General features: G+C 44.1%; 2 protein-coding genes across 6 annotated transcripts in view; one reads left to right on the forward strand and one right to left on the reverse strand.

Moving 5' to 3' along the window:
* Positions 1 to 25,054, reverse strand: LOC115178663 (zinc finger protein 850). 2 transcript variants are annotated; one of them, XM_029739924.1, is made up of 18 exons: positions 24,631 to 25,054; positions 23,677 to 24,231; positions 23,260 to 23,323; positions 19,333 to 19,574; positions 16,673 to 17,066; positions 11,381 to 11,699; positions 10,964 to 11,053; positions 10,763 to 10,858; positions 10,460 to 10,589; positions 10,057 to 10,240; positions 9,271 to 9,767; positions 6,201 to 6,479; positions 5,587 to 5,749; positions 2,020 to 2,163; positions 1,769 to 1,942; positions 1,148 to 1,514; positions 638 to 709; positions 1 to 540 (listed from the first exon to the last, which is right to left on the reverse strand). In XM_029739924.1, the coding sequence occupies exons 1-18, from the start codon at positions 24,637 to 24,639 to the stop codon at positions 294 to 296; spliced, it is 4,026 nt and encodes a 1,341-aa protein (XP_029595784.1). In that variant the 5' UTR covers positions 24,640 to 25,054; the 3' UTR covers positions 1 to 293. The 2 variants fall into 2 exon arrangements, with proteins under 2 accessions (XP_029595784.1, XP_029595783.1); XM_029739923.1 differs by having other exon boundaries at positions 23,677 to 24,234.
* LOC115178664 (zinc finger protein 501) overlaps positions 25,042 to 27,776 on the forward strand; it is a 5,876-nt gene continuing 3,141 nt past the window's right edge. For 2 of the 4 annotated variants that reach the window (XM_029739925.1, XM_029739926.1), the window contains exons 1-5: positions 25,042 to 25,138; positions 25,788 to 25,977; positions 26,055 to 26,114; positions 26,660 to 26,929; positions 27,242 to 27,640. In XM_029739925.1, the coding sequence (XP_029595785.1) occupies positions 25,127 to 25,138; positions 25,788 to 25,977; positions 26,055 to 26,114; positions 26,660 to 26,929; positions 27,242 to 27,640 (931 nt within the window). In that variant the 5' untranslated portion in view covers positions 25,042 to 25,126. The remainder of the gene's footprint in view (positions 25,139 to 25,787; positions 25,978 to 26,054; positions 26,115 to 26,659; positions 26,930 to 27,241; positions 27,641 to 27,776) is intronic. The other 2 variants (XM_029739929.1, XM_029739927.1) reach the window with 2 other exon arrangements.

Raw genomic sequence — 27,776 nt, forward strand, 5'->3', positions numbered from 1 at the left:
ATTAATGCCAATGATTTTGGAATGAGATGTTAGATGAGCAGGTGTCCACATACTTTTGGTCATGTAGTGTATGTTTTAGATCAAACTCAATCAGATCATCACCACAAAGACTATCTGCATCCCAAATGACACCATATTCCCTATGTAGTGCACTAGTTTTGATCAGGGCCTGGTATTTAGGGAATAGGGTACCATTTTAGACGCAGAAAATCCTATGTGGTTGGCTAGTCCTTGTTTTGGTCCATACTATTCATTCAGTGTGTGGAGATGGTCAGCACAAAGAGGAATCTATCCTAATGTGAAAGGCTAGTCCTCGTTTTCCTCCACCCTGCTAGCATCAACTCCTTCTCCTCTTCATCACTGATACTAATAGAATCCTCTTCACTCTTCACCTCTGCAGCCAGGTTTTCCCCTGTCCCAGTCCCTGGGTTTGGTAGTGAGCTGCTGTGACTTTTCCTCTGATGGGCTCGGAGGTTCTGGGTTCGAACGTAGCTCTTCCCACACACCTCACAGCTGTAGGGTCTCTCTCCAGTGTGGGTCCTGAATCAATCAAAACATCAATTCATGAATGAATGTGTATCACAATTGTATTTAATAAAGCCCTTTTAACATCAGTTGTTGTCCCAAAGTGCTTTACCTGAAGTGAGCGACGAGGGCCGTAGCTTTGGAGAAGCTCCTCCAACAGACAGAACAGTCGTGTTTCTCCTCGCTGTAACAATAATAATAATAATAATAATAAATGCATTTTATGTGTAGACCACTTTTTATTACGCGCAGAAATCACAAAGGTTACGTTTACACAGGCAGCCTAATTCTGATCTTTTGCCCAATTATTTGACAAACGAGCTGGGCCCGTATTCACAACACCTCTCAGAGTAGGAGTACTGATCTCGGATCAGTTTAGCCTTTTAGATCATAATGAATAAGACTATATGGACAGGTCCTAGATCAGCACTTCTACTCTGAGACGTTTTGTGGACCAGATCTGATGTGCATCATCAACAGCGGTAGAAATGTCTTTTTAAAAAAGGGCTAAAACCTATTTAGCCCCCAAATATGTGTATGACTAATACGACAAGATAGGCAGACTAAAAAGGAGCCAGCAAAGACTAAACAGCAGAACATCTAAACTTAACATAGAACCAACCTGTGTGTTCGCTCGTGTTCTCTCAGTCGCCCTATCTGGGTGTAGCTCCTCCCACACACAGAGCAGGAGTAAGGTTTTTCTCCGGTGTGCGTCAGCAGGTGTCTCTTCATAGCTCCTGAGTGAGCGAACCTCTTCCCGCAGTCGGGGCAAGGGTAAGGTTTTTCTCTCGTGTGCACTTTCTGGTGGTCGCGGAGGGCTGTTCTTTCACGGAACTGTTTCCCACACACGGAGCAAGGGTATGGCTTCTCTCCTGTGTGGATCTTCATGTGTTTTTGTAGAGCTGATAGCTTCTTACAGTCTCTTCCACATTCTGGGCAGCAGTGGGACTTCCTGGCTTCGCTGTCGGATCTGTGTTCGGAACTCTCTCCTGTCAAGTCAGATTTACAGTATTTGGGTTGTGTCCCAATTGGCACCCTATTCCCTTGGTGGTGCACTAGGGCCCATAGGGCTCTGGTCAAAAGTAGCACACTGCAAAGGGAATAGGGTGCCATTTGGAACACAACCTCAAAGTGAATTCTAAATGGTTCACAACAACATATCAATGAAAAGGAATCAAAGAATGACATGTGGAATTCCATATTAGAACTCATCATTTAATAGGCACTCAGTGGAGACAACAACCTGAGTGTCTCTTCTGGTGTCGTCGTAGGTTAGAGATGTTGGCAAAGTCTTTCCCACATCTAAAGCAGTGGTGAGACTTGGTCTTTGTGTTGTTGTGATTCTCCTGGTGTTGTTCAGGTTCTCCTGATGCAGAGGGACTCTCCTCGCTGTCAGAAGGACGGCTGACACTCTGTCCTGTGTTGATGAAACAGTATGGGGTTAGATAATGAGTGAACCATCAAAATTCTAACTGTCAACATTCTATCACTTACTGATACGATGACGATCCCAACCAATTTCTTCTCCGTCTGAATTGATCAGACCACCAATTTCCTCTTCTTCCATACCATAACCATCTTCTTCATCTTCATCTTGGTTCTCAAACTTTTCAGAAACTGACTTCCGGCCCTGCAATGCTGAAGATCCAGAAAGTATTTGATCCCCTGCTGATTTTGTACGTTTGTCCACTGATAAAGAAAGGATCAGTCTATAATTTTAATGGTAGGTTTATTTGAACAGTGAGAGACAGAATAACAACAAAAATATCCAGAAAAATACATGTCAAAAATTTTATAAATTGATTTGCATTTTAATGAGGGAAATAAGTATTTGACCCCCTCTCAATCATAAAGATTTCTGGCTCCCAGGTGTATTTTATACAGGTAACGAGCTGAGATTAGGAGCACACTCTTAAAGGGAGACACCTGTCCACAGAAGCAATCAATCAGATTCCAAACTCTCCACCATGGCCAAGACCAAAGAGCTCTCCAAAGATGTCAGGGACAAGATTGTAAACCTACACAAGGCTGGAATGGGCTACAAGACCATCGCCAAGCAGCTTGGTGAGAAGGTGACAACATTTGGTGCGATTATTCGCAAATGGAAGAAACACAAAAGAACTGTCAATATCCCTCGGCCTGGGGCTCCATGCAAGATCTCACCTCATGGGGTCGCAATGATCATGAGAACGGTGAGGAATCAACCCAGAACTACACGGGAGGATCTTGTCAATGATCTCAAGGCAGCTGGGACCATAGTCACCAAGAAAACAATTGGTAACACACTACGCCGTGAAGGACTGAAATCCTGCAGCGCCCACAAGGTCCCCCTGCTCAAGAAAGCACATATACATGCCCATCTGAAGTTTGCCAATGAACATCTGAATGATTCAGAGGACAACTGGTGAATGTGTTATGGTCAGATGAGACCAAAATGGAGCTCTTTGGCATCAACTCAACTCGCCGTGTTTGGAGGAGGAATGCTGCCAATGACCCCAAGAACACCATCTCCACCGTCAAACATGGAGGTGGAAACATTATGCTTTGGGGGTGTTTTTCTGCTAAGGGGACGGGACAACTTCACCGCATCAAAGGGACGATGGACGGGGCCATGTACCGTCAAATCTTAGGTGAGAACATCCTACCCTCAGCCAGGGCATTGAAAATGGGTCGTGGATGGGTATTCCATCATGACAATGACCCAAAACACACGGCCAAGGCAACAAAGGAGTGGCTCAAGAAGAAGCACATTAAGGTCCTGGAGTGGCCTAGCCAGTCTCCAGACCTTAATCCCATAGACAATCTGTGGAGGGAGCTGAAGGTTCGAGTTGTCAAACGTCAGCCTCGAAACGTTAATGACTTGGAGAAGATCTGCAAAGAGGAGTGGGACAAAATCCCTCCTGAGATGTGTGCAAACCTGGTAGCCAACTACAAGAAACGTCTGACCTCTGTGATTGCCAACAAGGGTTTTGCCACCAAGTACTAAGTCATGTTTTGCAGAGGGGTCAAATACTTATTTCCCTCATTAAAATGCAAATCATTTTATAACATTTTTGACATGCATTTTTCTGGATTTTTTGTTGTTGTTATTTTGTCTCTCACTGTTCAAATAAACCTACCATTAAAATAATAGACTGATCATTTCTTTGTAAGTGGGCAAACGTACAAAGTCAGCAGGGGATCAAATATTTTTTCCCCCACTGTATGTAGGATTCAGCCTATACATCAACAACCATCTGGTTCACTATGTAGGATTCAGCCTATACATCAACAACCATCTGGTTCACTATGTAGGATTCAGCCTATACATCAACAACCATCTGGTTCACTATGTAGGATTCAGCCTATACATCAACAACCATCTGGTTCACTATGTAGGATTCAGCCTATACATCAACAACCATCTGGTTCACTATGTAGGATTCAGCCTATACATCAACAACCATCTGGTTCACTATGTAGGATTCAGCCTATACATCAACAACCATCTGGTTCACTATGTAGGATTCAGCCTATACATCAACAACCATCTGGTTCACTATGTAGGATTCAGCCTATACATCAACAACCATCTGGTTCACTATGTAGGATTCAGCCTATACATCAACAACCATCTGGTTCACTATGTAGGATTCAGCCTATACATCAACAACCATCTGGTTCACTATGTAGGATTCAGCCTATACATCAACAACCATTTGGTTCACTATGTAGGATTCAGCCTATACATCAACAACCATCTGGTTCACTATGTAGGATTCAGCCTATACATCAACAACCATCTGGTTCACTATGTAGGATTCAGCCTATACATCAACAACCATCTGGTTCACTATGTAGGATTCAGCCTATACATCAACAACCATCTGGTTCACTATGTAGGATTCAGCCTATACATCAACAACCATCTGGTTCACTATGTAGGATTCAGCCTATACATCAACAACCATCTGGTTCACTATGTAGGATTCAGCCTATACATCAACAACCATCTGGTTCACTATGTAGGATTCAGCCTATACATCAACAACCATCTGGTTCACTATGTAGGATTCAGCCTATACATCAACAACCATCTGGTTCACTATGTAGGATTCAGCCTATACATCAACAACCATCTGGTTCACTATGTAGGATTCAGCCTATACATCAACAACCATCTGGTTCACTATGTAGGATTCAGCCTATACATCAACAACCATCTGGTTCACTATGTAGGATTCAGCCTATACATCAACAACCATCTGGTTCACTATGTAGGATTCAGCCTATACATCAACAACCATCTGGTTCACTATGTAGGATTCAGCCTATACATCAACAACCATCTGGTTCACTATGTAGGATTCAGCCTATACATCAACAACCATCTGGTTCACTATGTAGGATTCAGCCTATACATCAACAACCATCTGGTTCACTATGTAGGATTCAGCCTATACATCAACAACCATCTGGTTCACTATGTAGGATTCAGCCTATACATCAACAACCATCTGGTTCACTATGTAGGATTCAGCCTATACATTAACAACCATCTGGTTCACTATGTAGGATTCAGCCTATACATTAACAACCATCTGGTTCACTATGTAGGATTCAGCCTATACATTAACAACCATCTGGTTCACTATGTAGGATTCAGCCTATACATTAACAACCATCTGGTTCACTATGTAGGATTCAGCCTATACATCAACAACCATCTGGTTCACTATGTAGGATTCAGCCTATACATCAACAACCATCTGGTTCACTATGTAGGATTCAGCCTATACATCAACAACCATCTGGTTCACTATGTAGGATTCAGCCTATACATCAACAACCATCTGGTTCACTATGTAGGATTCAGCCTATACATCAACAACCATCTGGTTCACTATGTAGGATTCAGCCTATACATCAACAACCATCTGGTTCACTATGTAGGATTCAGCCTATACATCAACAACCATCTGGTTCACTATGTAGGATTCAGCCTATACATCAACAACCATCTGGTGCCATTGTTCTTCTCTAATTCTGTTTGTTTTTTGTCACCAATAATCTTTTACTTACTGAGGTAATCCCAATTAACTTCTTCTCCTTCGGAATTGATCAAACCACCAACTTCCTCCTCCTCCTCTTCTTTACTATCGACATATAAGGTAGATGTTTGACTGCAGCCTTCACCGTGGCCTTGGTCAGGACCCAGAGAGCTTTTATCTTTGACGACGGTTCCCTAAATGGCAGAGGAGTCACACAGTACGTTGAGTTAAGAGACTGTTTAGTTTAAAAAATGTATTCCATCCTACTCTGATGAAATACGTGTATTTTTAAGCAATAAGGCACGAGGGGGTATAGCCGCGGTATATTGGCCTTACACCACAAACCTCCAAGGTGCCTTATTGCTATTATAAACTGGTTACCAACGTAATTAGAGACAAAAAAATGTCATGTTTTGTCATTCCTGTGGTATACGGTCTGATATACCACTGCTGTCAGCCAATCAGCATTCAGGGCTCGAACCACCCAGTTTATAAAAGGCTTTATCCTCTGGCATTTCTTTGTACTTTTAAACTGTACAAATGTTAAAGCCAAAAATCAATCACAATCAACAAATGAATCCTGTTAGTGACGTCCTATTCCCCCATCTGGTTTGGATAGCCCACAGGTATAGTCTGATGATTTACCTGAGCATCCCCACCAGCGGTCTGACATCCTCCAGTAACAGGAGCAGACCCCTCTCCAGTGTGGGACGACCTCAGGAGCCGACCCCTCTTCACAGTAACAGCAGCAGACCCCTCTCCAGTGTGGGACGACCTCAGGAGCCGACCCCTCTTCATGTTAGCAGACCCATTATCTCCAGTGTGGGACTGTCTGTGTTTCCTCAGGTTTGCTGTTGAGTTGAAGCTCTCCCCACAGACAGAGCACTGGTAAGGTCTCTCCCCGGTGTGCATCCTGCGATGGACCTGTCAAGTCAGAATTGAATTAAAACGCATATTAGACGGGTCACAACTCACTTTACATCATTAAAGGGATAAAAAGAATGTAGGGAAAAGGGAATGTGGAGATAACTAGTGAACTATGTCGGTTGACCTAATCCGCCTCTACCCTCCGTTCTATTAGCGAACGTGTAATCACTGGAGAACAAACTGGATGAGCTCCATTTCGAGACTATCATATCAACAGGACCTGAAGAACTGGAATATCCTATGTTTCTCAGAGTCGTGGCTGAACAAAAGACATGGATTATATACACATCTAGCTGGTTTTTCTATGCATCAGCAGGACAGAACGGCAGCGTCAGGTAAGCTCAAAGGGGGAGGTGTATGTCTCTTAACAACAGCTGGTTGCTCAATCTCTGAAATTAAGGTTCTGCTCACCCGAGTTAGAATACCTCATGATAAGCTGTAGACCACACTATTTACCAATATAGGACCATAAACAAGAAAATGAAAACACTCATCCAGAGGCGGTGCTCCTAGTGGCCGGTGATTTTAAATGCAGGCAAACTGAAATCTGTTGTACCTCATTTCTACCATCACCTTTACTCCACACACAGAAACGCATACAAATATCTCCCTCGCCCTCCATTTGGCAAATCTGACCATAACTCGATCCTCCGATTCCTGCTTACAAGCAAAAACTCAAACAGGAAGTACCAGTAATGCACTCAATACGGAAGTGGTCCGATGAAGCGGATGCTAAGCTACAGGACTGTTTCTCTTCAGAACAGACTGGAATATGTTCCAGGATTGAGGAGTTTACCACATCAGTCACCAGCTTCATTAATAAGTGCATCGACGACATCGTCCCCACAGTGACGGTACATAGATATCCCAACCAGAAGCCATGGATACATACAGGCAACATCCGCACTGAGCTAAAGGCTAGAGCTGTCGCTTTCAAGGAGCGGGACTCTAATCCGGAAGCTTATAAGAAATTTTGCTACGCCCTCCGATGACCCATCAAAAAGGCAAAGCATCAATACAGGATCGAATCCTCATACATTGGCTCTGACACACGTCGGATGTGGCAGGGCTTGCAAACTATCACAGATTACAAAGAGAAACCTAGCCGAGAGCTGCCCAGTGACGCGAGCCTACCAGACGAGCTAAAAGTCAAGCAACAGTGAACCTTGCATGGGAGCACCGGCTGTTCCAGACAACTCTGTGATCATACTCTCTGTAGCCGATGTGAGGAAGACCATTAAACAGGTTAACATTTACTATGGCCACAGGGCCAGACAGATTACCAGGATGCATACTCAGAGCATGCGCTGACCAGCTGGCAAGTGTCTTCACTAACATTTTCAATCTCTCCCTGAGCCAGTCTGTAATATCTACATGTTTCAAGCAGACCACCATAGTCCCTGTGCCCAAGAAGGCCAAGGTGACCTGTCTAAATGACTATCGCCCGTAACACACTTCTGTAGTCGTGAAATGCTTTGAAAGGCTGGTTATGGCTCACATCAACACCATCATCATCCCAGACACCCTGGACCCACTCCAATTCGCATTACCGCCCCAACAGATCCACAGATGATGCAATCTCTATTGCACACCACACTATCTTTTCCCATCCGAACAAGAGGAACACCTATGTAAGAATGCTGTTGATTGACTACAGCTCAACACCATAGTGCCCTCCAAACTCATCACTAAGCAATGGACCCTAGGATTGAACACCTTCTGCAACTGGATACTGGACTTCCTGAAGGGCCGGCCCCAGGTGATGAGGGTAGGCAACAACACATCTGCCACGCTGACCCTCAACACGGGGGCCCCTCAGGGGTGTGTGCTCAGTCCCCTCCTGTATTCCCTGTTCACCCACGACTGCTTGGCCGTGCACAACTCCAACACCATCATTACGTTTGCTGACAACACGACAGTGGTAGGCCTGATCACCGATGACAATGAGACAGCCTATAGGGAGGAGGTCAGAGACCTGGCAGTGTGGTTCCAGGACAACAACCTCTCCCTCAATGTCAGCATGACAAAGGCGCTGACAGTGGACTACAGGAAATGGAGGGCTGAGCACTCCCCCATTCACAATCGATGGGGCTGTAGTGGAGCAGGTTGAGAGCTTCAAGTTCCTCGGTGTCCACATCACTAAGGCTCTATCATGGTCCAAACACAGAACACATTCGTGAAGAGGGCACGACAACGCCTCTTCCCCCTCAGGAGGCTGAGAAGATTTGGAATGGGTCCTCAGATCCTCAAAAGGTTTTACAGCTGCACCATCGAGAGTATCCTGACTGGTTGCATCACTGCCTGGTATGGCAACTGCTTGGCATCTGACTGCAAGGCACTACAGAGGGTAGCGCGTACGGCCCAGTACTTCACTGGCTACAAGCTCCCAGCCATCCAGGACCTCTATACCAGGCGGAAAGTCCTAAACATTGTCAAAGACTCAAGTCATAGACTGCTCTCTGTGCTAATGCACGGCAAGCGGTACCTATGCATCAAGTCTGGAACCAACAGGACCATGAACAGCTTCTACCCCCAAGCCATAAGACTAATAAATAGTTTGTTACTCTGTATTATCTGTCACTTTATTCCTAGTTATATGTACATATCTACCTCAATTACCTCGTAACCCTGCACATGGACTCGGTATTGGCCAAGTTATCGTTACTCATTGTGTATATAGTCTACACCTGTTGTCTACACCTGTTGCTTACAAAGCATGTGACAAATAAAATTACATTTGAGTGATAAAAAACAATGTAGGGAAGTGTGGTAATAATGGCTAAAAGACCTTGAGGGAGGACGCGTAGGAGAACCTCATCCCACAGACATCGCAAGATTGAGGTTTCTCTCCTGTATGTGTCCGCTGGTGGTCCTTCAGACGCTCAAATCGAGGGAAACTCCGTCCACACACGGAGCAGGAGTAAGGTTTTTCTCCAGTGTGTACCTTCTGGTGTTTTAACAGATTCCCTCGCTGGATGAACCTCTTCCCACAGAGAGAGCAGTGGTAAGGTTTCTCCCCTGTGTGCGTCAGAAGGTGTCTCTGTAGGGTGATACCCCCTGTGGAGAAACCTCTACCGCACATGGAGCAGCGGAAGGGTTTCTCTCCACTGTGTGTGCGGAGATGTGCAACTAGCTTCGATGGTTTAGGGAACTCCTTTCCACACACCGAGCAGAGGTGAGGCTTCTTGGTTCTGCATCGTTTCTCCTGGATTTGTTGGTGTTGTTCAGGTTCTGCTGATGTAGAGGGAATCTCACCGCTAACAAAGACTGGGACAGGGCTTTTTCCTGTGTGGATAAATGAAGAGGTTAAACAATGGATCTGCCAAATGACATCCTATTCCCGACATAGAACCCTATGGGCAAAAGTGTAGAGCAGGTTAAACAACTACTTAGCCGTTATGCTAACACTAGCCGACCGACTAACTAACACAGAGGCTGCGTCCCAAATAGCACCCTATTCCCTAAAGGGCTCTGGTCAAAAAGTAGTGCTATGTAGGGAATTGGGTGCCATTTTTGGGATGCATCCTTCAACAATGAAGAGCTCAATCAAAATCGTCATCATTCTGCCTCTTACTAGAAAGAGAAACGTGACCAACTTCCTCTCCGTCGGAATTGATCAAACCACCAACTTCCTCATCCTCTTCTTCTCTCGCCTCCTTCCCCTCCTCTTCTTTCTCCAGTTCTTCAACTATAATTTTCAGTCCCAGAGTTTCACCCAGGGACTCTTTGGGTTTGGGGCTCGATTGGTCACCAGGGTCCTAGAATGGAAATTGAATTAAATATTATAAAAAAAAAAAAAAACAAGATAGGAATAACAAAGCTCTTGGCCCTAACTACCTATGAAGGTTCCCTAGATGGCAGAATATTGACGTCTCCTCTTGAAACACTTGAAGCACTGTCAGTCATAATTTAAATGGAACCCTATTCCCAAGGCCCAGGCTATTGCGATTTGGGACGTGGCTATAATTGTGTCCCACCTTGCTGCGGTCTCGCTCCACCTGTCCACCATCTCCTGTGTGAGTCTGCTGGTGTTCTCTCAGGAGACCAGGCCGTGAGAAGCTCTTCCCACACACAGAGCAGGGGAATGGTTTCTCTCCTGTGTGAGACCTATAAATCAAATCAAACTTTATTTAAAGTGTATTTAAAATCACAACACTTAACAATGAAATACAGGAGATCAAAAAAACAACAGAAGGCAATAAAAGTGATTAATAAAGGAACATCAAATAAAAGAGATGACAAAAATAATAGTGAAAACATCGATTCAAGTCCATACTAACCTCTGGTGATCCCTGAGTCCTGAGGGTGTGAAGAAGCTCTTCCCACACACAGAGCAGCAGTGAAGTCTCTCTGCGGTGTGCTTCAGCTGGTGGGCCCTAAGATAAGATAAAAATAGATTAAAAAAAACTACAAAAACCACTTGACTACTTGAAATGACCCTGTAAACCTTATAATTGATAAATAAAAAGCATAGTTTAGACCTCAGGTTTCTCTGCTGGGTGTAGCTTCTCCCACAGTCGGAGCAGCGGTACGGTCTCTCTCCCGTGTGCAACAGTTGGTGTCTCTTCAGGCTGATCAGTTATAAGTTAGTTATATGTAGTTCAAGTTCTATTACACCCACATAGCAGCCAGTCAAAACAAACCAATGAACTCCATGAGCATGCAAATGACATATGCCAAACTAAATACATATATATACTTAAAAAGGACGGACCAGGGTCATATTCACTAGGAACCAAAAGGTTGCACACGGCCGTAACAGAGAAGGGATGACCTGTTCAATAAGAAGCACTTGTTTTCGTTTCCCTTTGCAAAACATTTTTTGCTATGGCGTGCACTAGAATCTAGGTGTGCACTAATTAATACGACACTGGTCTACACTGATAACAACACCACACCTGATCATCTGGGAGAAGGTGTTCCCACAGTCGGGGCAGGAGTAAGGTTTCTCTCCGGTGTGGACGATCTGGTGGAGCGTCAGGCTCCCCTTCTGGGCGAAGCTCTTCCCACACACAGAGCAGGAGTAAGGCTTCTCTCCAGTGTGGATTCTCATATGGACTTGAAGCTTGTATGCAATGGGAAACTCCTTTCCACACACAGGGCAGGGGTGGGCTCTTCTGTGACAGCTGTGATGCTGTTTATGTTGTTGTTTATGCTCTACGGCTGCAGGGAGACTCTCCTTAGTAGTCTCAGAGTGGTGGTTGTTAGAACTGTCTCCTGTGTGGATGAGGACAATAGTTTGGGTTAAATATACTAAACCATAACTAACGAACTTAACATGAGAACTGAAGGTCAAAGGGTAATGAGTAATTTAAAAAAAAGCTACAATCTGCAGTTGCTACATCCATTTTTGGACTTAAAATTAAAAAAGGAACTCTATGGCCATTTTTGACCTCAACATTGTTGTCCAGATCACGTTATGAACCTGTAGGACTGTAGATCAAAAGCTAGGTATTCTTTTTTTGTATCCGGATTTTACCATCAGTGGCATATTTGGGGCTAGGGAGGGAGGAGCGAGGTTGATTTCCTGATCTCTACTTGCCTCGCCCCCTCGAATGCGGGAAAAATGTGTACGTTCCTAGTTAAACAGCCTTGAGACTGTAATCCTGAAGATCAACTGGAGAAGACATCCTAAACCAGCGGGGCCAAGAAGACAGATAACAGCAGAGTAAGTGTTTTGCGCCAGCTAATGTTTTTATATTGAAAAACTGGCATATAACGTTAGCGCTGTTGAATCGTTAGTTCTGCTATCGTTACTTAACTTAGAGATCTGCCTAGTTTCTTTACATCTAGAGCTAGCGCATTGACACAGCCTAGCTGGTAACGTAGAGAAAAGTGGTAGCATTGACATAGCCTAGCTGGTAACGAAGAGAAAAGTGGTAGCATTGACATAGCCTAGCTGGTAACGAAGAGAAAAGTGGTAGCATTGACATAGCCTAGCTGGTAACGTAGAGAAAAGTGGTAGCATTGACATAGCCTAGCTGGTAACGAAGAGAAAAGTGGTAGCATTGACATAGCCTAGCTGGTAACGAAGAGAAAAGTGGTAGCATTGACATAGCCTAGCTGGTAACGAAGAGAAAAGTGGTAGCATTGACATAGCCTAGCTGGTAACGAAGAGAAAAGTGGTAGCATTGACATAGCCTAGCTGGTAACGAAGAGAAAAGTGGTAGCATTGACATAGCCTAGCTGGTAACGTAGAGAAAAGTGGTAGCATTGACATAGCCTAGCTGGTAACGAAGAGAAAAGTGGTAGCATTGACATAGCCTAGCTGGTAACGAAGAGAAAAGTGGTAGCATTGACATAGCCTAGCTGGTAACGAAGAGAAAAGTGGTAGCATTGACATAGCCTAGCTGGTAACGAAGAGAAAAGTGGTAGCATTGACATAGCCTAGCTGGTAACGAAGAGAAAAGTGGTAGCATTGACACAGCCTAGCTGGTAACGTAGAGACAATTGGTAGCATTGACATAGAATGCTTTTCTCTACGTTACCTGCTAGGCTAATACTGACTTGAAAATTGCCATATTTGGCTGCTGGGTGTGCTCCCACAATAATATCAAAAAATAGCTGTATTTACTAGTCTCGTATAGCATTCAATAGGCTACAAGCGTGCTATGGTAATCTTCCGACATCTTGTTTATATTTTCGGCGTCATGGTAGACTTCGATCACGTTACCTTGGTATCGGCTCCATCTATCAGCTGGGTTTACTAATGTTAGAGAACACACCATCCTAACAACAAATATGATTCATCTTTTATTTCTTTTTCCCCCTTTCAGAAAATACCGCCGGCCTCCACAGCCTACTGTTTCTTCCTGGATACTTCAAGGAGAAAGACTTGGGGAAAAACAAGAGTGGTTTCACCTGCCATGGTGGTTGGGCGCATTCTCCTGATGGTCAGTACACTATAGAGGCTTCATCCAGGTTGATGAGGAATATCTATCTCCTGATGGTCACTAAAGAGGCTTTATCCAGGTTGATGAGGAATATATATCTCCTGATGGTCACCATAGAGGCTTTATCCAGGTTGATGAGGAATATATATCTCCTAATGGTCACTATAGAGGCTTCATCCAGGTTGATGATCCTCTGGATGAACTGTAATAATGTGCAATCATTTTTTCCAAATGGTATCCGAGTTGTTTCAAAACATATTAAAACTTATTTTGGCTCAAATCCCGTTAACGGGATCGATTTGACAACAGCCAGTGAAATTGCATGGCGCCATATTCAAACAACAGAAATCTCATAATTAAAATTCCTCAAACATACAAGTATTATACACCATTTTAAAGATACACTTCTTGTTAATCCAACCACAGTGTCCGATTTCAAAAAGGCTTTACGGCGAAAGCATACCATGCAATTATGTTAGGTCAGCGGCTAGTCACAAAAAAACAGCAATTTTCCAGCCAAAGAGAGGAGTCACAAAAAGCAGAAATAGAGATAAAATTAATCACTAACCTTTGATGATCTTCATCAGATGGCACTCATAGGACTTCATGTTACACAATACATGTATGTTTTGTTCGATAAAATTCATATTTATATCCAAAAATCTCAGTTTACATTGGCGCGTTATGTTCAGTAATCTTTTGCCTCCAAAACATCCGGTGAATTTGCAGAGATACATCAATTTACAGAAATACTCATCATAAACTTTGATGAAAGATACAAGTTTTATACATAGGATTAGAGATAAACTTGTCCTTAATGCAACCGCTGTGTCAGATTTCAAAAAAGCTTTACGGCGAAAGCACACCATGCGATAATATGAGTACAGCGCTCAGCCACCAAAACAAGCCATACAGATACCCGCCAAGTTGTGGAGTCAACAAAAGTCAGAAATAGCGTTATAAATATTCACTTACCTTTGATGATCTTCATCGGAATGCACTCCCAGGAATCCCAGTTCCACAATAAATGTTTGTTTTGTTCGATAAAGTTCATCTTTATGTCCAAATACCTCCTTTTTGTTCGCGCGTTTAGTTCACTAATCCAAATGTACAAAGCGCAGGCACTAAGTCCAGACGAAAAGTCAAAAAAGGTCCATTACAGTTTGTAGAAACATGTCAAACGATGTATATAATCAATCTTTAGGATGTTTTTATCATACATCTTCAATAACATTCCAACCCGGACAATTCCGTTGTCATTAGAAAGGAAAGAGAATGAGCGTCGCGCTCACGGCCACGCGCAAGACTAAACTAAAGGCTTTCAGCCTGACCAATTGTTGAAACAGCTTTTATTCGCTCCCCTTTCACAAGAGAAGCCTGAAACAACTTTCTAAAGACTGTTGACAGCTACTGGAAGCTTTAGGAAGTGCAATCTGACCCCATTTACACTGGATATTGGATAGGCAATCACTTGAAAAACTACAAACCTCAAATTTCCCACTTCCTGGTTGGATTTTTCTCAGATTTTCGCCTGTCATATGAGTTCTGTTATACTCACAGACATTATTTGAACAGTTTTGGAAACTTTACAGTGTTTTCTGTCCAAATCTACTAATTATATGCATATTCTGGCCTCTGGGCCTGAGTAACAGGCAGTTTACTTTGGGCACGCTTTTCATCCGGACGTGAAAATACTGCCCCCTTGCATAAGAGGTTAATGTAATACTAAAGTAGAATGGGGTAAGACCAAGGGTTTATATTCACTCACTGCACCAGCTGTTGTTTACATAAATGCATAGGCCCCCGCCCCGTGTTTTACCAGAGGCTACTGTTGTCTTGCCGACAGTGTATAACCCGCCAGCTGTATGTTCTTAACGTCTTCGTTCAGCCACGACTCGGTGAAACATAAGATAATACCGTTTTTAATGTCCCGTTGGTAGGATATACGTGCTTTCAGTTCGTCCCATTTATTTTCCAGCAATTGAACGTTAGCTAGCAGAATGGAAGGCAAGGGCAAATTAGCCACTCGTCGCCTGATCCTCGCAAGGCACCCTGATCTTTTGCCTCAAAATCTCTGTTTCCTTCTCCAGCAAATCACAGGGATCTGGGCCTGGTCGGGTGTCTGCAGTATACCCCTCGCGTCCGACTCATTGAAGAAGAACTCCTCGTCCAATTTGAGATGAATAATCCCAGCTCTGATGTCCAGAAGCTCTTTTCGGTCATAAGAGATGGTGGCAGCAACATTATGTACAAAACAAGTTACGAACAACGCGAAAAAACAAACAAAATAGCATGATTGGTTGAGAGCCGATAAGACGGCAGCCCTACCCTCCGACGCCATTATTCTCCTGGTTCCAAAAAATAAATACAAACCCAAGTCCCCTCCTTATTTGTATCTTCCTGGTATCCAATAAAGAGGGGACTTGGGTTTGTATCTTCCTGGTATCCAATAAAGAGGGGACTTGGGTTTGTATCTTCCTGGTATCCAATAAAGAGGGGACTTGGGTTTGTATCTTCCTGGTATCCAATAAAGAAGGGACTTGGGTTTGTATCTTCCTGGTATCCAATAAAGAGGGGACTTGGGTTTGTATCTTCCTGGTATCCAATAAAGAGGGGACTTGGGTTTGTATCTTCCTGGTATCCAATAAGGAGGGGACTTGGGTTTGTATCTTCTGATATCCAATAAGGAGGGTCTTGCAGTGGGTGGAGCAACTCAAATAGAACCAAGTTCTATTTTAGCGCTTGGCAACACAGACGCTAGTTCATGTGCGCGAGTGGTGTGGGTGAAATGATTGAATGACATGTACTGTACGTGTGCATTTATTTTTGCAACGTGGCCGGAGAGGTTTGCCTGTAACAACTCGCTGTGGAGTTGTGGAGGCAAACTGTGGAACGTTCCTTTAATGATATATACTCATTGATTCTTGTAGAATATAACTTATCAATATTTTATGAGTTTAGTTCAACTGTCATACCCCATCAGAACCCAAAATATAAAATTGTTTTGCTCCAATGTTTTTATCAAACACTGTGTAGACTTAAAACTATCCTTGCATTCATAGCTCGGTCTATGCATTTGAGAGTAGTTACATTTCTCCAGGCCCGTACCTCAGCTTTTTACCGAAACAGAGGCGGGGTGCCCGCTTTGTTATTGTTTTAATTAAGGACTCTAGCTTTAATGATTTATATTTAATAGGAGAAGCCCTCCTTACTTCGTTTTATTAGTAATTGGTGTGTAACTAAACCGGTCTGACACAATAAGGCGTGACTATGACATGTGACAGAACATGTACTCACCAAAAGCAGGATCCTCCTCCTCCTTTACTATGACCTTCAGTCCTGGTACACCAGCTTCAGCTTGACCCAGGCTCTCTCCAGCATGTGACAGCTGGAGTCCACCACTAGGGGGCAGTGTGACGGTCTCTTCCGCATGCGCCTGCTTCCTGTGTCTCCTCAGACTGGAGGCAGTGAAGAAGTCCTTGTGACAGTAGGAGCAGCGGTAACCTTTTACCCCGGTGTGTGTCCTCTGGTGTGCCCTTAGGAACCCCGGCTGGGTGAAACTCTTCCTGCACTCGGAGCAGCTGTACGGTCTCTCCTCGGAGAAGCTTTGCTGGTGTCTCTTCAGGTCTCCCAGGGAGAGGAACCTCTTACCACAGTCGGGGCATGGGTGTGGTCTCTCCTTGATGTGTACCTACACCCAGGACCACATTGAAAATAAGTGTATTTAAAAGGAATGTTTTTTTGATAAACTATCAGCGTTTTTGCTTTGGACAAAAAGTGCTCTATCTTGAAAACTTGACTTCTGACATGCACAATTTTTGGGGGGGGTTGTAGTACCATTGGCTAATGAATGAAAATACCAAAAATATATTGTTTGACTAAAGTGATCCTTTAGTCAAACCTGGAATCCGTATTTGGTGAAACTGCTGTTTGGAATATTACAATAATAAAGAAGTTACTGAAAACGATAAACACTTTACTTTTCCCTCTGACATCATTGCACGCGCGCAAGAACACCATATTTTTGGTGCGCTGCTGGACCATCAACAACATTAGCGCCTGGGTGAACAGTGGCACTGTTTCCCCCCTTTACGGATTTCAGCTTTAACACTTTCATTGTCCTCTAGGATTTCTTTGTACTTTTAAAAATGTTTTTAAACCGAACAACAATTGAAATAAAGAAATAGGGGATACATCCCAAATGTTCCTGTATTCTATATATATATACACACAGTGAGGGAAAAAAGTATTTGATCCCCTGCTGATTTTGTACGTTTGCCCACTGAAAAAGAAATGATCAGTCTATAATTTTAATGGTAGGTTTATTTGAACAGTGAGAGACAGAATAACAACAAAAAATCCAGAAAAACGCATGTCAAAAATGTTATAAATTGATTAGCATTTTAATGAGGGAAATAAGTATTTGACCCCCTCTCAATCAGAAAGATTTCTGGCTCCCAGGTGTCTTTTATACAGGTAACAAACTGAGATTAGGAGCACTCCCTTTAAGAGTGTGCTCCTAATCTCAGCTTGTTACCTGTATAAAAGACACCTGTCCACAGAAGCAATCAATCAGATTCCAAACTCTCCACCATGGCCAAGACCAAAGAGCTCTCCAAGGATGTCAGGGACAAGATTGTAGACCTACACAAGGCTGGAATGGGCTACAAGACCATCGCCAAGCAGCTTGGTGAGAAGGTGACAACAGTTGGTGAGATTATTTGTAAATGGAAGAAACACAAAAGAACTGTAAATCTCCCTCGGCCTGGGGCTCCATGCAAGATCTCACCTCGTGGAGTTGCAATGATCATGAGAACGGTGAGGAATCAGCCCAGAACTACACGGGAGGATTTCGTCAATGATCTCAAGGCAGCTGGGACCATAGTCACCAAGAAAACAATTGGTAACACACTACACCGTGAAGGACTGAAATCAGGCAGCGCCCACAAGGTCCCCCTGCTCAAGAAAGCACATATACATGCCCATCTGAAGTTTGCCAATGAACATCTGAATGATTCAGAGGACAACTGGGTGAAAGTGTTATGGTCAGATGAGACCAAAATGGAGCTCTTTGGCATCAACTCAACTCGCCGTGTTTGGAGGAGGAGGAATGCTGCCTATGACCCCAAGAACACCATCCCCACCGTCAAACATGGAGGTGGAAACATTATGCTTTGGGGGTGTTTTTCTGCTAAGGGGACAGGACAACTTCACCGCATCAAAGGGACGATGGACGGGGCCATGTACCGTCAAATCTTGGGTGAAAACCTCCTTCCCTCAGCCAGGGCATTGAAAATGGGTCGCGGATGGGTATTCCAGCATGACAATGACCCAAAACACACGGCCAAGGCAACAAAGGAGTGGCTCAAGAAGAAGCACATTAAGGTCCTGGAGTGGCCTAGCCAGTCTCCAGACCTTAACCCCATAGAAAATCTGTGGAGGGAGCTGAAGGTTCGAGTTGCCAAACGTCAGCCTCGAAACCTTAATGACTTGGAGAAGATCTGCAAAGAGGAGTGGGACAAAATCCCTCCTGAGATGTGTACAAACCTGGTGGCCAACTACAAGAAATGTCTGACCTCTGTGATTGCCAACAAGGGTTTTGCCACCAAGTACTAAGTCATGTTTTGCAGAGGGGTCAAATACTTATTTCCCTCATTAAAATGCAAATCATTTTATAACATTTTTGACATGTGTTTTTCTGGATTTCTTTGGTTATTCTGTCTCTCACTGTTCAAATAAACCTACCATTAAAATAATAGACTGATCATTTCTTTGTAAGTGGGCAAACGTACAAAGTCAGCAGGGGATCAAATATTTTTCCCCCTCACTGTGTGTGTGTGTATGTATGTATGTATGTATGTATGTATGTATGTATGTATGTATAGTGCACAGCTTTTGACCAGAGCCCAATGGTAATAGGGTCCCATTTGGGACGCACTCAAATCAACTCAACCTACCCTCTGGTGTGACTCCATGTACCCCCGGGCTGAGAAGCGTTGACCACAGTCTGGACAGGAGAAGGGCTTCTCTCCCCTGTGGGTGGTCAGGTGGACACGCAGCTTGTAGAAGGTAGGGAACTGCTCTCCGCACTTCTGACAGGTGTTGGTGTGGGACGTGTTGTTGTGGTTCTGCCAGTGTCGGACAGGTAGTCCTCCCGGTGTAGAGGGGACGGAGCTGGGAGGAGGAGCAGGACTGTCTCCTGTGGGAATGAGATAGGTTTATGCTGAAATAGTTTGTGTCGGGGGCTAGGGTCAGTCTTATCTCTGGAGTATTTATCCATTTGTATCCGGTGTCCTGTGTGAATTTAAGTATGCTCCCTCTAATTCTCTCTCTCTCTTTCCCCTCCCGGAGGACCTGAGCCCTGGGACCATGCCTCAGGACTACCTGGCCTGATGACTCCTTGCTGTCCCCAGTCCACCTTGTCATGCTGCTGCTCCAGTTTCAACTGTTCTGCCTGCGGCTATGGAACCCTGACCTGCTCACCGGACGTGGTACCTTGTCCCGGACCTGCTGTTTTCAACTCTCTCTCTACCGCACCTGCTATCTTTAACTCTGAATGCTCAGCTATGAAAAGCCAACTGACAGTTACTCCTGAGGTGCTGACCTGTTGCACCCTCTACAACCACTGTGATTATTATTATTTGACCCTGCTGGTCATCTATGAACATTTGAACATCTTGGCCATGTACTGTTATAATCTCCACCCGGCACAGCCAGAAGAGGACTGGCCACCCCTCATAGGAAGAACAATGTTGTTTTGTTTGTGTTTCTCAGTGTCAGGGATCTCAAGATCACAGTCCAGTTACTGGGTCTCTCCTCAAAACTATAAGCTGCTACAATCTCAGTTACAAAAACCCGGAAAACTGCAGCGGGCCTGACAAGGCCCAGAATCCCATACTTCACTTGACGACAGCTTACTTTAAAAACTTTCCCATATTGCATTCTTCAACTGGTTTCAAATGTACAATGTAAACTCTGGCAAGTGTGTGAGAAATGTTTGTATTACGTGGTCTTTGTTAATCTGACTGCTATTTGCTTCCTCTCTAGGTTCCTCTCTAGGTTCCTCTCTAGGTTCCTCTCTAGGTTCCTTCCTAGGTTCCTCCCTAGGTTCCTCCCTAGGTTCCTCTCTAGGTTTCTGGCCTTTCTAGGGAGTTTTTCCTAGCCACCGTGCTTCTACATCTGCATTGCTTGCTGTTTGGGGTTTTAGGCTGGGTTTCTGTATAACACTTTGTGACATTGGCTTATGTAAAAAGGGCTTTATAAATACATTTGATTGATTTATTGGTTAGATCAGAGCCATGTGTTTACAGAGCTGGGAGGAGTAACAGGACTGTCTCCTGTGGGAATGAGATAGGATTGGTTAGATCAGAACCATGTGTTTACAGAGCTGGGAGGAGGAGCAGGACTGTCTCCTGTGGGAATGAGCTAGGATTGGTTAGATCAGAACCATGTGTTTAGACAGCTGGGAGGAGGAGCAGGACTGTCTCCTGTGGGAATGAGATAGGATTGGTTAGATCAGAACCATGTGTTTAGACAGCTGGGAGGAGGAGCAGGACTGTCTCCTGTGGGAATGAGATAGGATTGGTTAGATCAGAACCATGTGTTTAGACAGCTGGGCGATTAAGGCTTCGGCATTATGATGCATTTACATTACACTACAACATTCTATGGAGCCATGTTAGCACACCATTAACATAACATGGGAAACATTTAAATCATTCTATGTATAGAATTAGAACATTACAATTTCAAAGTTGGTCCAACACTCTAAATACATGTCTCTGGATTAGACCAGTGGCCACCAGACCTGGGTTCAAATACTATCTGAAATCTTTCAGATACTGTTAGCGTTTGCTCTAGCTTGCCAGGAGTACCAGATGGGCGGGGTTTGCTCTAGCTTGCCAGGAGTACCAGATGGGCGGGGTTTGCGGTTTTTGAGGCTACTCTTATTGGTTCCATTGCGCAAACAAGCCCACTTAATCCCAGATAAAGTATTTGGAATGACTTCAAATACACTAAACAAAAATATAAATGCAACATGTAAAGTTTTGGTCCCATGTTTCACGGGCTGAAATAAAAGATCCCAGAAATTTCCCATAAAAAGCTTATTTCTCTAACATTTTGTGCACAAATGTGTTTACATCCCTGTTAGTGAGCATTTCTCCTTTGCCAAGATAATCCATCCACCTGACAGGTGTGGCATATCAAGAAGCTGATTAAACAGCATGATCATTACACAGGTGTACCTTGTGCTGGGGACAAAAGGCCACTCAAATGTGCAGTTTTGTCACACAACACAATGCCACAGATGTCTCAAGTTTTGAAGGAGTGTGAAATTGGCATGCTGACTGCAGGGATGTCCACCAGATCTGTTGCCAGAGAATTTAATGTACAATTTATGAGAATTTGAAGCTGCCAGTTGAGGACTTGTGAGGCGTCTGTTTCTCCAAACTAGACACTCTAATGTACTTGTCCTCTTGCTCAGTTGTGCACCGGGGCCTCCCACTCCTCTTTCTATTCTGGTTAGAGCCAGTTTGCGCTGTTCTGTGACGGGAGTAGTACACAGCGTTGTACAAGATCTTCAGTTTCTTGGCAATTTCTCGCATGGAAAAGCCTTCATTTCTCAGAACAAGAATAGACTGACGAGTTTCAGAAGAAAATGCTTTGTTTCTAGCCATTTTGAGCCTGTAATCGAACCCACAAATGATGATGCTCCAGATACTCAACTAGTCTAAAGAACGCCAGTTTTATTGCTTCTTTAATCAGACAACAGTTTTCAGCTGTGCTAACATAATTGCAAAAGGGTTTTCTAATGATCAATTAGCCTTTTAAAATGATAAACTTGGATTAACTAACACAACGTGCCATTGGAACACAGGAGTGATGGCTGCCGATAATGGGCCTATGTAGATATTCCATAAATAATCTGCTGTTTCCAGCAACAATAGTCATTTACAACATTAACATTGTCTACACTGTATTTCTGATCAATTTGATGCTATTTTAAATTATTTAAAAAAAAACAAGGATATTTCTAAGTGACCCCAAACTTTTGAACGGTCGTGTACATTAAACATTATTCAGGATAAAAACACAATGAAACAAAACAAAGTCTGGAGGCATATTTACACTGATTATACAAAACATTAGAAACACCTTCCTAATATTAAGTTGCACCTCCCCTTTTGCTCTCAGAACAGACTAAATTTGTCGGGGGGAATGGACTCCACAAGGTGTCGAAAGTGTTCCAAAGGGATGGTGGCCCATGTTGACTCCAATGCTTCCCACGGTTGTGTGAAGTTGGCTGGATGTCCTTTGGGTGGTGAAGCATTCTTGATACACACAGGAAACTGTTGAGTGTCAAAAACCCAGCAGCATTGCAGTTCTTGACACAAACCGGTGCGTCTGGCTCCTACTACCATACCCTGTTCAAAAGGCACTTAAATATATTTGCCCATTCACCCTCTGAATGGCACAAATATACAATCCATGTCTCATTTGTCTCAAGGCTTAAAAATCCTTCTTTAACCTGTCTCCTCCCCTTCATCTATACTGATTGAAGTGACATCAATAAGGGATCATAGCTTTCACCTGGTCAGTCTATTTTATTTAACCTTTATGTAACTAGGCAAGTCAGTTAAAAACAAATTCTTATTTACAATGACGGACTACCAAAAGGCCTGCTGCGGCGACGGGGGCTGGGATTCTAAATAAATATAAATGTCATGGGAAGAGCTGGTGTTCTTAATGTTTTGTACACTCAGTGTATATTGTGGTCCTCAAAGGGCCAGTAACTCACTTGAACATGATTTGCAATTGAAGATGTGTGTTCGTTTGTTTGTTTGCACAGTAGCAACATGTGTTCATTAACCACCCATCAGTACCTTCAGCCAGAAGGACATCCTCTTGCTCTGGCAGCACATCCACTACAGCCTGAAGTTTAGAATTCTAAAATGAAGCAACAATGAAAAGTTAAAAACGGTTAAAACATACCAGTTGAGAAGTTATTGTACAGCTAGTTGTCTAGGGTCGTGTCTCAAATAGCACCCTATTCCCTATATTCTGCACTACTTTTTACCAGGCACAATCCCTATTCCCTAAATAGTACATTACCTTTGACCAGGGCCCATAGGGCTGAGTAACTGATTATAGCCAGCTCCTGTCAAAAGTAGTGCACTATTTAGGGAATAGGGATGGCCCCTGGTGCCTGGTCAAAAGTAGTACACTATATAAGGAGTAGGGGCCAATTGAGACACAGCCCTAGTTCTTCCAATTGAGACACAGCCCTAGTTCTCCCCCACCTTGTTACTAGTATCGTCGTGTTGGACAAGCAGCACATCTCCAGCAGCTCTTAGTCTAGTCGACCCCTCAGCGTGACCCCTTCCGTGTCTCAACAAGGCTCCTGATTGGTAGAAGCTCTTCCCACAGTCAAGTTCAAGGCAGCGGTAGGGCTTCTCCCCCGTGTGGCTCCTCTGGTGTATCCTAAAGGAGGACTGCTGAGAGAAGCTCTTCCCACACACGGTGCAGTGGAACGGCTTCTCTCCCGTGTGGGTTTTCACGTGTCGGTCCCGGGACTGTTTTGTAGTGAAGAGTCGTCCACACACAGAGCAGGGGAAAGACTTCTTCATGGATGATGTCGTGTTGTAGAGGTTGTTCTGTTGTACTACAGGGACATCAGACTCACACCACACTCCTCTCTCTTCCGCTGAAACCTTTGAGGCCAGTGTTTCACGGTGATAATCGTGGTTTTCCAACACCATCTTCTGCTGGCTCAACAGTGAGCTCTGGTCACCATGGTTACAGTCAGCTCCAGCGTTGTGGCGAAGAGGAGACAGGCTGGCCGCTTGGTCTGCAGACTTCTGTAGCAGAAAACAGCACAGGCTAGGCTACATCCTTACAGGTAAACAATTTAAACAAATTCAGCACTTAGTTCAGTCTACTCCGCTGGACCCTGAGTTAGGAACATCGCTACACTGCTGTGCTGTATTGTCTCCTGCCGGATACTAAAGTAAAGATTCCTCAAATCAAGAAGTTGTTGCTGCTTTCTTTCATATTGCGAAACAACACAGTTAACGCTAGACACGTGAAAGGGTGACTATGTGATTAGATAAAAACTACATTGTTATTACACCAACAATTCAACTGACAGCAGATACTAGTAGGCATCGGCGACAAGCTAGCAAGCTAGCTACATGAAATCTTTACACTCATATCTTGAAAGAAAGCGGTTCCTCCCCCCACAAGTTTCCTCTTACCTCGTCCATGCTGTGTTGTTAAGATGGTCCACCGGGCAGGAATATCACAGGATCACTGAGATGACACACGGATCATCAGCAGGTCGAGAAAGTTGTCATGTTACACAGGACAGGGCCATGGCTAACGGTAGCTAAACCTGTTAACCTGTTAGGCTTACGATGTTGCCCAGTGCCTAATATTACGGCGCTCTCCAAAAGTCGCCGTTCAACGACGTCCTGTGGCCGATGAACGTAAGACAAAAGCGAAGTTCATAGCTGAATAGTTGTATTAGCAAATGCAAAAATGGGAAGATAAGAAGCTACCATCGGCTAACTATAAACTTGCTAGCTTAACAGTAAAAAGACAGAAGTAAAAGATACTAGCTAAATCACAAGCGGTAGTTGATTACTCTCGTCTACCACGTCTGACGACACTGAGGCGGAAGTGGGAAGAAAACAACAACCAGTTTGTTTCATATTCTGAGCTTTTTTTTTTAAAAGAGCACTACTATATACAATGGACGTGGTGGTGAGTAGATAACAATAAACTCAAATATAACGTGTATAATGTTTAGAAGGTGGGCGTATGTTTTTTTTCTCACGTATAGACCCTCAAACAGACCTAATACAGGGCGGTGCTCAGCTCAGCGGCCAGTTGTGAACAAAGCAGCAGTTTCCTAGTCTGGTGGCAGCAGTCTAATCGATACGTTCACCATTCTAGTTCACGTCACATAAGGGAAGTGAAATAGCTAGAATGGTCAATGCAGCGATCATGTTGGTTCCACCAGGCTAGCAGTTTCCATCAATGAAAATGTATAGGTGCATGTTCAGGCATGATGTAGAATAAACCAGAATCTGGGTTTACGAAGGAGTCGGTTGAATATTGCGATTCTCCTTTAAGCCCAGGAAACAGCAATTCAACTTGTCATTCACAAATGTTTCAAACTTAATCATGTTAAAATGTGTTCGGTACCTACCAAAGAATGGAGTTTCGCTGAACAACTATATTCATTACTACTGTTCCAGCCGGCATGTGCTTCGGAAAAAAAACGTATAAATAAATAAATAAATATATATATATATATATATATACTAAAGAAAGTTACATGTAAGCCCAAAAATGCTTTGTCTGGAAATAATCGTAGTGCCAAATCCACTTCAGTTTTCTTCTCTCTCAGGAGACCAAACTCCCAGGATCCCCTGGGCCCAAATGTGTACATGGGGATGAAGTAACGCAGACCCTGAGGGTGGTGAAGCAGGAGGACTGTGGGCCCCTAACAACACCCTTAACAACGTACCTGAGTTTTGCCCATGTGAAAACAGAAGAAGAGGAGGAAGAGATATGGGGTGTGGCTCACCCAAGTACAGGTGCTCTTGCCTTCTCTCTCTTTGTGATTTGTTTATTTTCAACTTGCCGTGAATTAGATCTTGTGTGTTTCCTTCAGGGTTCTTCAACGTCAAGAAGGAGGAAGAGGAAGAATTTATAGAATATCCTATACAGCCTAGTGAGTACAGCATCACAGAGGAGCCATAGTATATCCTATACAGCCTAGTGAGTACAGCATCACAGAGGAGCCATAGTATATCCTATACAGCCTAGTGAGTACAGCATCACAGAGGAGCCATAGTATATCCTATACAGCCTAGTGAGTACAACATCATAGAGGAGCCATAGTATATCCTATACAGCCTAGTGAGTACAGCATCACAGAGGAGCCATAGTATATCCTATACAGCCTAGTGAGTACAGCATCACAGAGGAGCCATAGTACATCCTATACAGCCTAGTGAGTACAGCATCAGAGGAGCCATAGTATATCCTATACAGCCTAGTGAGTACAGCATCACAGAGGAGCCATAGTATATCCTATACAGCCTAGTGAGTACAGCAGCACAGAGGAGCCATAGTATATCCTATACAGCCTAGTGAGTACAGCATCACAGAGGAGCCATAGTATATCCTATACAGCCTAGTGAGTACAGCATCACAGAGGAGCTACCATGGAGTTACTAACCCCTTATCTGACCTGAGATTTCTCTGTTCCCTCAGATGACAACCCAAGCCCCACTTCTGACATTACCAGCCACAGTTCTGACGACTCCAGCCCTGACAATGGCCCTAGAGCCACCCCTGACAAGAACACCCCCCGCCATAACAACAACCCCAGGTCTGGCCCTGCCAGTGGAGGGGCAACAGACAAGGACCCTGCATCCGGAGAGGATGGAGAGGAGAGGAGCCCCCAGATCTCAGCAAACCCAGGAGCCATAGTATATCCTGTACAGCATCACAGAGGAGCCATAGTATATCCTATACAGCCTAGTGAGTACAGCATCACAGAGGAGCCATAGTATATCCTATACAGCCTAGTGAGTACAGCATCACAGAGGAGCCATAGTATATCCTATACAGCCTAGTGAGTACAGCATCACAGAGGAGCCATAGTATATCCTATACAGCCTAGTGAGTACAGCATCACAGAGGAGCCATAGTATATCCTATACAGCCTAGTGAGTACAGCATCACAGAGGAGCCATAGTATATCCTATACAGCCTAGTGAGTACAGCATCACAGAGGAGCTACCATGGAGTTACTAACCCCTTATCTGACCTGAGATTTCTCTGTTCCCTCAGATGACAACCCAAGCCCCACTTCTGACATTACCAGCCACAGTTCTGACGACTCCAGCCCTGACAATGGCCCTAGAGCCACCCCCGACAAGAACACCCCCCGCCATAACAACAACCCCAGTGGAGGGGCACCGGACAAGGACCCTGCATCCGGAGAGGATGGAGAGGAGAGGAGCCCCCAGATCTCAGCAAACCCAGGGACTAAGCCCAACAAGACCAAAGGCGGTCATCAGAGGCCGTTCCCCTGCTCTAGGTGTGGGAAGCGTTTATCCACCACTGTTAGCTTAGACAAACACCAGATCATCCACACCCGACTGAGACCGTACCCCTGCTCCGTACCGGCCTGCACCAAGAGGTTCTGCTCACCAGCCCAGCTGGAGAGACACACACTCACACACACAGGTTTCTTTTACTTTGGTTCCTTTCGAAAGTATTCAGCCTAAATGTATTTTCAATGTTCAATCAAGTGAAAAATCAGAGTTGGGTTCTAAACCAATCTGGTCAATAAATATTTTTGCCACGTTGTTTTGTCCACTTT

This window comes from Salmo trutta, chromosome 38 (assembly GCF_901001165.1).
Source record: "Salmo trutta chromosome 38, fSalTru1.1, whole genome shotgun sequence".
Lineage (NCBI taxonomy): Eukaryota > Metazoa > Chordata > Actinopteri > Salmoniformes > Salmonidae > Salmo > Salmo trutta.

Bases quoted from the DNA above. Each gene is read 5' to 3' on its own strand.
- LOC115178663 (XM_029739923.1), bottom strand. The intron at 23,324-23,676 runs GTGGGGGAGAAC...GCTTCATTTTAG, and splicing joins ACGACGATACTAGTAACAAG to AATTCTAAACTTCAGGCTGT. The intron at 19,575-23,259 runs GTACTGATGGGT...TCATTCCCACAG, and splicing joins GGATGTCCTTCTGGCTGAAG to GAGACAGTCCTGCTCCTCCT.